A 13,625-nucleotide genomic window follows, 5' to 3' on the forward strand; every position below is an offset into this window, starting at 1 on the left:
TTTTTTTTTTGATTTTAATTTTTTATTTTTCATCTATACATTTATTTTGTAATTGTTTGTTGATTTTTATTTCTTTGAATTTATTTTTACTCTGTGGTAATTTCCATCGATTATCTTCATTACTTTATTTCATTCTTTCCATTGTATTTTCAGCTATTCATTCTGTTCTTTCATAGATTTCGAATCATATTAGAATCATATCAGACAATGGAAGTCCGAACTAGTAAAATTCACCATAAAATATATTTTCAACCACTTTCAATAAATATCCCAGTCCTGATTAGTATCTGAATTCATAACAGTCGTGGAAGACTTCAGTGTTTTCACTTCTACAAGGTTTTTACGTACATCACTTTCAACTGAAGGCATTGAGCTAAAAGTCATTATTCACATTAGAAAAATAAAATTTATACTTCTCAATCTTTATACAAAAAATTGTGGGAAACTTCCAAAAAAAGCAATTCGTTCCAAAATGAACCTTTCAAAAAGACGTGTAGATCATACATAGAAGTTACTTTCAGATACAAACTGAACGAAAAATCCCGCAGAAATTGATTATTAATATAGTACAAATTTCACATTGATATAATATTTTTATAACATGCAAAAATAGTAATTCAAAAATTTGTAAGGTCATCAAAATGTTATCCAGCGTATATACGATGTTTTCAGTGAATCGATCTTTGACCAAACGTATAACCTCCGCGCCTGACTCGATGTCAGTTCGCCGAATCGAAGAATTCAATCTAGCTACAAAAATAATTATACAAAGGAAGTTGCATTTGAATTCTTGACATTGGATAAGCATTTCCTCATAACCTTGTCTTTTAAATAAATATTATTGACGAAAACTTCCTCCATAAATAAGCAGAATCTACAAAAACACCATAGTTTCTATTGTAAAATTGAAGTGAAGAGGCAATTAAAAGTATTTACAGTAAATAGCAGTTGTTACTAAAAAAAAAAATCACGTCATCATTCATTTGATCAATCGAGAAATGGGTGATTTTAAAAATAGATGTGTCAGTTTCGAAGACTATATCTCATTATATTGAGAAAGAAAAGCGTTTTGATACTATCAACATTCATCTTGCTCGATAGTCTGGAGGCCAGTAAACAAATTTTGCATATTTTTCTGTTGAAACATGTATCATCGTTTTTTATTTATCCTTAAGTTCACCGAAGTGAATGTATGTGAAACATCGAAAAATAAAACAGGTTTAAGTCAGACAACGCTATTAGTTGAAAATTAATTAATATAACTACTAATGAAAACATCCATCATTCCATCATTCTTGTTACCCGTACTAGTCTGTACAAGTCTCTTGCTGGACGTATGTCATTATTTTCTAGACATAATTTGGGTTCTTCATAAATTGTTCACCTCTTATAATCTGTAGCCTCACATTCGTATAAAATGTGACGAGATGTCTCTGTTCCTTTTTTGCACTGCTTGCAGCTAATATCTTCGTTATGCAGCCCGATTTTGTTTATATGTCGTTTTAATAGACAGTGTTCAGTAAGTAGTTATGGAATTGTTCAGAGGCGATCCCTGGTTTGTTGAGAAAGTTTTTCAGTTCTTTTCTCGAACGATTCTCAATCAATTCTATTTCCTCATCACAGTAGATACACTGCAGTTCTAGGCCTATATACGGAGTTGAGGATCCGTGTCTAGTATATTCCTCAGCTTCATCGTTTCCCACGATAAGTAAGTGCCCTGTCACCCAGTATATAGAAGGGATTGAAGGGGCTAGAGGGGCTCCCCATCGCTTGGTGCTGAGGATGTTGCAGCCCTTTACGAAAAATTCGTAACTGAGTTAAGACTGACCTGTTTTCATTAACGAGTGCCTCTACATTAGTTTTAACGAATCACCAGTCGGTGAAACATGGACACATGAAAGTTTTCGAAATAAGCGAGGAGAGTTCCCATGAAATCAAATTATTATTTAATAATAATTCACAACGAGAGATGGTAGTACGAGGGGCTCACCTGGGATTCCTAAAAGTTGTGGCATAGAGAATGAATCTGTACTGGTGGATATTGAAGGGACTAGAGGGCCTCCTTATTTCTTGGCGCTAACGAAGTTGAAGCCTTCAACAGAAATTGTTTAACTGAGTTAGGGCTGAACTGTCTTTATTGACGAGTGCCTTTGACATTAGTTCAACGAATCACTAGTTGGTGAGCCTAGTGGCCGAAGGCTTTACAGAAAATGGCCTAGGTGAAGCTCTCTGGCTCACAGAGACAGGATTGTCTAGCCATTAGTGATGCCATCAGTACCACACCGTCAGCGGCCATAAAGATCCTTTTAGATCTACCTCCTCTCCATATTTTCTGGAGAGAGAGGCTAGTTGGACTACATATAGACTTGTGCATATTGCCAATTGCACAAATCAATTTGATGCAGAGTCCAACAGACTGTTGGCTGACACTGAAAGTCACAGCATTCTGGAAATGACCTCTGACTTTATGCCTCCAACTGAGACTGTATTACAAGCGGAAATTTACGCTATTGAATTGTGTGCTGAGAGTTTGGAAAAATTTAAACTCATCCCAAATCAATAAAAATATTCTCGGGTAGTCAAGCGGCATTGGAAGCTCTTGGTTCCTACCGAGCAACGTCTGAATTGGTAGCAAATTGCCATAAACCACTCTCCTCGATAGGAAGACAGATTGTCTCTGGTCTGGATTCCTAGCCATACTGTCCTGGAAAACGAAGAGGTTGCTGACAGCAGAGCACAATCTTTGTGCCTGCTTCGCTGTGGACCGAATCAGGTTTTCAGAGTTCGGCGCAGTCATACTCTTACTTGCTGAAAGACCACTCATCATACAAACTAATCGGCTTTGTTAAAAGCTGAGTTTATTTCGTTGAGTGTGAATAGGCCTGAGCCACAATAAACCCTTGCGGGTTGCGGTGGAGGGTCGAATAGACCTACTCACTTTTGACCTAACCTAACCTAACCAGTCGGTGAATTATATAGAAATTAGCGAGAGGAGTTTCCGCGAAATTAAATTACCATTCAACAATGAATAACAACGAGAGATGGGAGGGGTTCACAATTTTTGGAAAGTCTTTGTTCATCTCTTATGGGTGGGGTTTGGCAGAGAATACCTATCTAGCATGAAAAGTTACACAACAAGCAAAATACCGACTTTGGTTTCGAACTGAGAATTTTAAGAATGACTGATGGAATGCTATCAGGTTATATTTCCTGCTGCCATCAAGGCCATCTGTAATGATGAATGATATATGTAAACTATTAAGTGAGAGTTTTCATTTCAACTTGGAATAACTATATTTCGGGGATACTTTTCTTGGAATACCGCTTGAGCAATTTTTTTCCAATTGCTCCGTTTCTCAAGAAATATTTTTCGAGACTGAATCATGTCAAAATCGCAAATTTGATACAATACCTTTTTATAAGGTCAGTCGGTCAGTCGGTAGCCAAGCGGTTCGGCGTGGGTGCTTTGTTCACTCACTCGAATTGACTGCCGTGTTGGTCGGTGGTTCAAGCCCTAGTCCGAACGATCGATCTTCACTTGCTACCGTCCAACCCGTGTTAGGAATCACACGTTAAAAGGTAAGACCTCGTTAATCCTTAGCTCGCACAAGTTTCTACTTCTGAGGGTTGTCGTTCGTAGGGGTGCGACAGCTGGTTAACGGAAAAACAGATTTTAAACAGATTTTAAACAGACAGATAAGGAGAAGATACTGTTAAATGATATTTGGATATTGAAAAAAATATCTGTTTGCAATCTTCGATAGGGAAATTCAATTTCATTTCACAATGTACAAACACTCATAGTTGCAGAAAAATGCTTTTTTTAAATAAGTGTAAAAGGTGAAAAAAATAAAAATCATGAGAATCCAAGAGGGTTATAGGAAGGTGCTCAAATTAAATGATGTGGTATAACAAAACTACATGATATTTTTTATGGAAGTTTTTCACGGAAAACAATCAAGTTGGTGAGAATTGCGAAACCAAATTTGTGATGTCCTTGAACCGATATCTCTATCAGAATGAAGGAAATTGTAACACGTTCTATGAGATTTGGTGAGTAAGACTGGATAACATGAAAATATATTCTGTTAAATATATACGTGTGGTGTATTAATAAATTGTTTGCTTGTCTGAAGTTGTCTCCGGAATACCAAGTGATATGAAACGATGTGATGAATATCTAATGAGGTTATTATCCTAAGTTCGTTTAATTTGCTATTAGGGGAAATTAGAGGTGACATAATGATGAATTATATCAGAGAGTTTCTGTACAACAAGTAGGCATGATTTCATCATCTGAGTAAGTGAACCTGTGCGAGTTAAAAACAGTACGTTTTACGTGCGATACCTAAGGCCTCCCGTCCACTGGGAGAGGAAAGCCGCGATAAATTGTGAAATCAATTCGTCATAAGTCGCACGACAATGCACGAACGATCCAAACACATGGATCGGTAGGGGACCGCATCCACTTAGCCCATATCGTTTGTCAGCTTTCGTCCAACTATGTGCGAATTGTGAACCGATTCCGTTCTGCTGGGATTGCGATCTATTGCGAAAATAGTTACAATAATGTATTGAAACGTGTCTTTTCTCATTCAGAAATAAAAGAAAAGTGGTGGTCGTCGTCAGTTTGAAGATCATGCTATAAATGAGAAAATTTTGCCTAAATGGGATTCACCTCCATTTCCCGCCTTCGTCGATATCGACTGTACCTGATACGACGATGAATCAATCGTGATAATTCCAAAGCGAAACATTCTTCATCAGCAAAGGACGATGTTATCGAACGATTTCGTACGAACGGCGATCGCACGAATTCGTTGGACGAGAGGCCTGACACATCTGTGATTCCTGACGTACCACGCTAGACATTCATGCATTTATGTTAGTTTTGCAGACGTTTCTTGTTCATCCAGCAGCAAGACCACACTGAAATCAATCAAGTATATCACCTACAAGCGGGTTTCGTAGTATTACCTCTCGTCAGTGCAGAAAAGATCCTATTCAAACAGCAGTGTGCCGGGACTCGGTCAATTTCAACGCGGCTTGACTGCACGTGTGAAAGATTGTTAACCAGTAACAGCTTCGTCTCGTGAACAAAGCCCCAAGCGGGAAAAAAAACATCTCAAGTACAAATATTCTGTTAAAAATAAAATTGATTCTGATGACTGTATCAAGAAGAGATACATACTTATAAGAAAATAAATATTTCGAATTACTGACCGCCTTTGGGAGCTTTGATATTATGATATTCGCAGATTGAATTCTCTGTTGATACTACGGTGTCTTTGTAAGGGGAATATGAAGTATTCTGACGCTATTTTATAATAAAACACGTGTCGCGGTTTTGCAAGCTGTCGAGTGGAAATCAGGCTTATCATATGAAGACAGTTGAGTCCGGTAACGCATTCATGGTTCAGCCTAGCACCTCTAATGAGATCTGGTGTTGCTGAATCATAAATGTCAAAGTTTGACTCACTGTTTTCTTCGGTTACCGTGGCGTAGCGCATCAGGAGTTCTTACCACATGGTCGTAAGGTCAATAAGAAGTATTATCTTGAATTGATGTGCCGCTGAAAAATAATCTTTTAATTTTAATTTTTCATTTTTTGTCAATAATATTTTTTAATATTTTAATTTTCAGCTTGTATTAATATTTCAATTTTTATTTTTTGTTTGTTGCTTGTATGTTATTTCTTCATAATTTCAATTTTTTTGTTTAATAAAATTGTTATTTTTCGCCTAATCTTTTTAATTTTTTACAGATTCTTTCAGGGATTTCAAATCAATTTAAATTATATTAGACAATGGAAGTCCGAACTGATGAAATATATCAGATATTTCTGTAAATTTATAATTTCTCTTATCTGCAAGGAAAATATGTTGTAAATGAATTTGGGGAAAGTTACTGGAAATACAAATATTTTTCAAGGTTCACTCAATCGATACTGTTATTTTTTATCGAGATTAGATAGTCAAGTTCCGATAAATAATGTCTGAATATGGTTCAATAAGTGAAATTATCTTCATTATTATTTGATTAGCAATGATCGTGATATTTTAATGAGTTGAAGTATCGTAAAAACACGTTTGTTTTTTCTGTTTCAGATAAGCTCTCAACTTATGTGACCCTTCTGTGATAAACCGTTTCCATTTTAATATGATCAGTGAGTTTCAGTGGAACAATCGATTCGAATACATGAAGATGGTTGCAACTTCGAAAGAATCGCACGTAATGAAGCCGATTTTGGAGGTTATTACGTTTTTGTTGCAAGCAGTTGTGATCATTGTTAAAACTATCTATACTGCGTGTTTGCCATCAACTTACCGGAATTTCAAGAACATTTCCGGTGAGATCGCTCTAGTTACTGGTGGAGGAGGAGGACTGGGGCGATTATTAGCGCTCCGGTTGGCCAAACTGGGAGCAACTGTAGTTTTATGGGACATAAATGCTAATGGTGAGTTATCATGAATTTTTCGATATGCATAATAAGATTCAATCCATAATTTTAAAAATGAACAAGCATTTTATGAGATCGACAGAAGACTCGAACCACAAACGAACGAGGTTCTTCATGGTTAGGTAAGGTTAGGTCTAAAGTGAGTGAGTCTATTCGATCCTCCACCGCAACCCGCAAGGGTTTATTGCGGCTCACACCTATTCACACTCGACCAAATAAACCCAGATTCTTAACGAAGCCGATCAGTTTGTATGGTGATTGGTCTTTCAGGTCAGATGGTAAGAGTACGGCTCTGCCGAACTCTGAAAACCTGATTCAGTCCCCAGCGGGGCAGGCACAAAGTGTGTACTATTTCATCATTTTCCAAACAGAGGTGACACACACTGTCTTCCGACAGTCCGAGTCTCTGCATATGATAATTCAAATGACAGTGACCTGTAAGAAGGCCTGTTAGACATCGTAGTTCATCCCTACTGTAAGCCAACAACTGTATTGGTATCAAGCTTCGAAGATTGAATAAACGCCTAGGAGTGAGCCAATCGTGGAAGATTCTGCCAGAAGTCCGTAAATCTTCTTGCCATCCAGGTGTTCAGTCTTTGTTTGGCAAAGGCTAAAGCGATGCCAATGACAGGTTCTGCTCCGATGAAGCTGCTTGCAGCACCCTCCTTTGCAAAGATTTTCATGGTAGTCAGTTGAAAAACAAAGCTAGTACCACTGATGCCCAGTTCTACTGATAAGACCTTGGCGGGTCGAAACAGCTTTCTCTAGTGTTCGATCACCAAAGCTCTGTTTTGGGCTCTGCTCTGAAGTAGTTGCCTTGCAGTGAGAAACGGATGAGAATAAATCTCTTTCTGAAATCTGTCGAAGCTTTCTTTAGCAACTAACCGCCTCAGACAACAACGTTTATCTTTAATATTCTTTGATTGAGTCTTCTATCAATCTCATAGATAGGATCTTCGTGAAAGGAGATGTAATCGCCTACACTAATAAATGCTTGGCCTCCGAAGACAGTTCAGTCCAGCAATGCATTCATGTTCCAGCCTAGCACCTGTGCTGAGATCTATGACGGATGGAAACAGCGCAGTCTCGTGTTGGTTTGCAAATGCTTCGTTTGGACTTTGACTTTCAACTGTAAACATCATTTTATTAGAAGGCCAAGCGATTTCATATGGATTGCTATACCTTTGAAGTTTATTTCTTATCAGAAGTTGCGCCATTTTTAATTTTCATCATGAATGAATCAGTAGACTTCGGGAAATTTCCGAGTCGCTTGAAATCGTAGGGTCTTTCAACAGGAACTCTCGAACTTTGATAATTGATATCGGCCATCTTGTTGAAATCAAATTAAATGTCATTCATTCAGTCTGTTTTGCCAAATCAACATGGTCGGATATAGTATTCAACAACAGGTGAAAATAATGAAATTGTTTTATCAAATGAGTATTCTGTTCGGGCAACGTACAGCGCGCTTCGCCCTCTTCACGATCATCATATTCGTCCTACGAGAGGACTATCTGCAATATAGTGGATGAATTTGAGTCCACTAGTTCAGTAAACGATTGACCAACAGCCGTACGTTGACGAAATACAAGATCTGCTAAAAAATCCGTTGTGAGAGTGTACAGGAGAATCCGAGGCAGTCGATTTCGCATCGCTCACAAGAATTCGGCCTTTCGCAGACCACAACTTGGCGACTTTTGCATCGTGACTTAGTCCTGCACCCGCACAAAATTCAACTAACCCAGGAACTGAAGGTAAATGACCATAGACAATGACGTGTGCTCGCTGAATGGGCTCTAAAGCAGTTAGCAACTGACCCTAATTTCCATCGAAAAACCATCTTCAGCGATGAGGCTTCTGGATGAATAGTACGTGAACAAACAACATTGTCGAATTTGGGATGATAACAATGCACATGAGATCAAAGAGCGTCAAATGCATCCCGAGAAAGTCACTGTTTGGGGTGGATTTATGGCTGCCGGCGTAATCGGTCAATATTTCTTTGGAAACGACGTTGGTCAGGCCATCACTCTCAACGGCGAGCACCAACCAACGACATGTAAGGTTTGTTCTTGTTCTAACATCCGTAACTGTTTGGAAACTGCGCAATCTCAAACAGTCTGAAATACTCTCGGACACTTGGTTAAACCAGAAAGCATTTTGAGGAGACCACTGTTTCACCTATCGTATATATGAAGAGATGAAGACGAGAAAATACTGTTGATCATGTCCATTTTGTTATGTAGCGTATCCTTGTAGTCAGTTCAAACGCTATCTAACCCCAATCATCAATTATTTGAATCAAATAAATAATAAAACATCCTAGAAAATAGCCCAAACAAATTTCCACATGAATGCGCATGAGCAACGGGAACAATTCTCAACAGTTCAGTCTCGAGACAGTTTAGGATCATTTCGCAGTCGAAATTAGAACAGAGGATTCATCAATTCGAACTTATCCTCAATAAACCAGAATGCTCTATGACTGCCCATGATCCTGACCTCCTAGAACCTGAATTTCGTAGAACCAGAACAAACCTGTAGTTTCACCAGGACGGCGCTACGTGCCACACAACTGATCCACACCGAGATCATGCGATTTGACCTCGTTAGACTTTTCATTGTGGTGTTATTGTGTGTCGCAGGTGTATGCGGATAGGTCACAAACCACGCCGATCCTTGGATCGCCAGAGTCATCAAAAATTGGACGATTCGGAAGCGTTCCATCCAGAGAAAACGTGACGGACATTCAATGTTTATTCAGATTTCTGTTGAAGACAAAAAATGAAGGATTTCAAAATGGGTTTCCAAATAACTAGCAAATCTCCCGGAGAGGATGGTATATTTCCAGCTCTTCTTCAAAACGGACTGGAAATAATTTTACCTATTCTCACAAAATTGTATAGAGCTAGTCTGGCGTGGAACTATATACCACCCAGAAGGTTGGCAGAAAGGGTGGTGTATAGCTAAAGTGGGCCGGAGAGACTCACACCCCAAATCGGTACGACCATCCTTCCTGCTAAGAGGACTTCAGAGGATACTGAACGGACATATCAGGAGGGTAGCATTATATGCATTTCCCCTGAATAACCACCAGTATGCTTATCAAACCGGCAAATCGACAGATTCAGCATTAAACTACCTCGTTGAGAAAATCTTCCAATCCCTTGACAACAAGGAGATTGCGAATGCTGTATTTCTTGATATTGAAGGAGCATCTGACAATGCACTACCTAAATCTATAGAATTGTCTCTGGCTATAAAGGGTATAGAATCGACCATAACTGGCTGGATCTATGCCATGCTAGTAAACAGAACTGCAACTACGATTCTTCAAGGCGAGGCTATCAGGTTCAGGGTCACCAGGGGCTGCCCTCAAGGTGGGATACTATCTCCCCTTCTGTGATAGCTCCTGGTGTATAGTCTGCTTGATGCCCTCGACAGAAGGAAACTTGATCTGCAAGCTTATGCAGATGAACTTGTCATCCTGGCAAGGTCCACGTCGGGAAGGGTAGCTTGTAATATTCTCCAAAGCGCGTTGGACGTTGTTCACAGTTGGTGCCTGAGGGAGCAGATGTCTGTCAACCTCAGCAAAACTGTGGTAATCCCCTCCACCAAGAGAAAGAAATTGGACGATCTAACGTCACTTTTACTCAATGGTGTGGTCATTCCATTTGGAACGGAGGTGAAATATCTTGGCATTGTCCTTGATAAAAGACTCACCTGGAACGCTCATTCGGAAAAAGTTTTACACAAAGCCAGACTGTCTCTATGGACATGTCCAAGGATTTGTGGTAAAACTTGGTGTTTATGTCCCAAACAAGTCCATTGGATTAATGTGATAATTGTCAGACCAATGATCATTTATGTTGCAATTGCTTGGTGGCCGAAGGCTTTACAGAAAACGGCCCAAGCGAAGCTCTCTGGCTCACAGAGACAGGCTTGTCTGGCTATCAGTGGTGCCATCAGTATCACACCGTCAGCGGCCATGGAGATCCTTCTGGATCTACATTCTCTCCACATGTTTCTGGAAAGAGAGGCTAGATGTACTGCATACAGACTTGTGCACATTGCCAATTGTACAAATCAATTTAATGCAGAGTGCAACAGACTGTTGGTTGACATTGGAAGTCACAGCATTCTGGAAATGACCTCCAACTGTCAACTACGAACTGCCTTATAAAGTAGAGAGGACTGGATCCTGCGGGAGAAGGAAATATTAAGAGCAGATAGTTGTTGGTTCACAGATGGATCAAAAACTCCTTCCGATTCTGATGCAGATGTTTTCAGTCGCAGACCCAGGACAGAGTTATTTTCCTGCATAGGAACTATGCGACTATATTTCAAGCGGAAATTTACGCTATTGAATTGTGTGCGGAGAGATTGGATAAATCCAACTTCACTCACAAGTCAATAAAAATATTCTCGGACACTCAAGCGGCGTTGGAAGCTCTTGGCTCCTGCCGATCAACGTCTGGATTGGTACCAAACTGTCAAAGAAGACTCTCCTCGATAGGAAGACTGAACAGATTGTCTTTGGTCTGGATTTCTGGCCACACCGGCCTGGAAGGCAATGAAGCTGCTGACTCTCTTGCAAAGGATGGTGCTGCAAGCGGCTTCATTGGACCAGAACCTGTCATTGGCATCGCTTTGGGCTTTGCCAAACAAACACTGAACACCTGGATGGCAAGAAGAGTTATGGATTTCTGGCAGAATCTTCCAAGATTGGCTCACTCCAAGGCGTTTATTCACCCTTCGAAGCTTGATTCCAAACATTTGTTGGACTACAGTAGGGATGAACTACGATGTCTAACAGGCCTTCTTACAGGTCACTGTCATTTGAATCATCACATGCAGAGACTTGGACTGTCGGAAGACAGTGTGTGTCGCCTCTGTCTGGAAAATGATGAAACTGCAGAGCATATACTTTGTGCCTGTCCCGCTGGGGACCGAATCAGGTTCTTTTAGTTTGGCAGATCCGTACTCTCACCATCTGACCTGTAAAACCACTCACCATACAAACTAATCGGCTTCGTTAAGAAGCTGGGTTTATTTGGCCGAGTGTGAATAGGTTTGGAGGGTTGAATAGACACACTCACTTTAGACCTACCTACCTACCTAACTAGCTGTCATTTCTCTACAAACAACTCTCAGAAGTTCAAAATTCTGAATGTTAACGAGGGCTTGGGCGACATTATTTAGAATAATCTATATTCCCTTCATATCACATTGCAATGTGTAATGACTTCATGAATGACTTCAAGTGAAATAGTAATCTTTCCTATCTTCCTCAACACCTTGAACATTTAATGAATTCTGTGTAACTAATTTGCCCTTGCAAAAACTCTTCCATCGTGGAAATTGAAGCTAATTATTTATATTCAACCAGATTCTAATGAAAAAAAATATGTTTTATTCATAACAATGACTCTTCAACATAAACAATGTTTATAAAATCTTCATGAAATATCTTAACTCGATTTCAAAGTAATTGCTCCAATCTAAGAATCCTTCTAACTGAGATATCATGTTTTTTATGCAGAAAGATGAGAGATTGAAACTTATTTGTTTTTTTAGAGATGTGCGAAAACTTCAATATGTACCAAGAACTGTTCATATGCGAAAATTAGATTTATTCATTCAGAAAAATTGTTTCAAGATTGTATTCCAAAAGTACAAAAAAACAATATGTACCAACTATGACGATCATCTTAGTTGAGCTTTCGTGATACTTACTTTTTTACTAATATACTTTATAAAAACGAAAGATTATGTTAACTTTTTTCAATAAGAGTGGTATATTCTGTTTAAAACTTTGAAATGGAATAAAACAAAAATGAATTTTTCAATCGACATGAAATTGACTTGTTTCGAAAGATAATCTCCTGACATTATAATTTAAATATAACTTCTGGGATATGACCGCCACGGCTGATTCGGATGTAGTCTAATCTGGAGGTTCAATTTTCAATGAGTTTTTCCAACATTCGTGGCCGTATACCGGCAATAACGCGGCGAATGTTGTCCTCCAAGTGGTCAATCGTTTCAGGCTTTTGGCGTATACTGACGATTTCACATAGTCCAAAAAATAGTCTAGCGGCGTTAAATCGCACGATCTTGGAGGCCAATTCACGGGACCGAAACGTGAAACTATGCGGTTATCAAACGTTTTCTTCAATAACCACAGCTCCTTCAAATGTTTTATCGTTCAATTGATGCACGAAAAAGTCAGTAATCATAGCTTTATAACAGTCACTATTGACTGTAACGATCTGAGTAGCATCGTTTTGAAAGAGGTGCCAGCCACCACCAGCCCATAAAGCACACCAAACAGTCATTTATTCTGGATGTAACTCCAAATACGGCAGTTTTGTTTATTGACGTATCTATTCGAACAAAAATGAACTTCATCGCTAATGAATATTCCCTTGTGAACATTTTTTGGGACCACTCACCGAATCTACGCCTTGCTAGGTAATCGTGTGGCTTCAATTCTTGCACGAGTTGGATTCTGTAAGCACGTAAACTAAACTCTTCCGCAAAATCTTACATAAATTAAATGGCCACATATCCAATTCCTGTGCACGATGACAGATAGACTGATTTGACGCTGCTCTACAGCAGCAATGACTACTTCTGTTATCACGACGTCTCTGTGGATGCGTATTTTCATTTAGAGTAAACCTGATACGAAAAAGTTTAATAGTTAATCGAATTAATTGCTCTGATGGACGATTATATTGACTGTGAAATGGACGTAGTACGTAATATGTATTTCGAACTGAACCATGATTTTATTTCCACAATTTGGAAGCGTTGTTCAGGCCTCAGTTTATTCATGTTGAAATGCCAAACCAAACATAACATAAATCACTTGACAGCTGACAACATGGCCGCCAGTTGAAAAAGTGTTGCCAACTTAAAGCGCTACAGCACTTTATAAAACATCTATTTATCGTTGGTTTCTTAGACATTCCGACTTCAATACTCGATTTGAATCCCGAAATTTCCACTCTCAATTCAAAATTTCAACTTCAAATTCGAGATTTCAACTTCAAACCCGAAATTCTGTAATTGTAATTGAATTTTCGAATGAATTATATTCTGATTATTAGATTACCAGATTTTCATAGAAAAATAGCTTCAGGAAAGACAGAAATCCATA

At 38.9% G+C, this 13,625-nt stretch overlaps 1 protein-coding gene across 2 annotated transcripts in view; it reads left to right on the forward strand.

Annotated features, from left to right (window-relative positions):
* Window positions 1-13,625, forward strand: part of LOC111517384 (estradiol 17-beta-dehydrogenase 11) — a 137,910-nt gene that overhangs the window by 32,133 nt on the left and 92,152 nt on the right. For both annotated transcript variants that reach the window (XM_023173530.2, XM_074179867.1), the window contains exon 2: window positions 6,108-6,457. In XM_023173530.2, the coding sequence (XP_023029298.1) occupies window positions 6,160-6,457 (298 nt within the window). In that variant the 5' untranslated portion in view covers window positions 6,108-6,159. The remainder of the gene's footprint in view (window positions 1-6,107; window positions 6,458-13,625) is intronic.

Source organism: Leptinotarsa decemlineata, unplaced genomic scaffold (assembly GCF_025532065.1).
Source record: "Leptinotarsa decemlineata unplaced genomic scaffold, Ldec_3_MD MMD2_tig00026282_RagTag_RagTag, whole genome shotgun sequence".
Classification (NCBI taxonomy): Eukaryota; Metazoa; Arthropoda; class Insecta; order Coleoptera; family Chrysomelidae; genus Leptinotarsa; species Leptinotarsa decemlineata.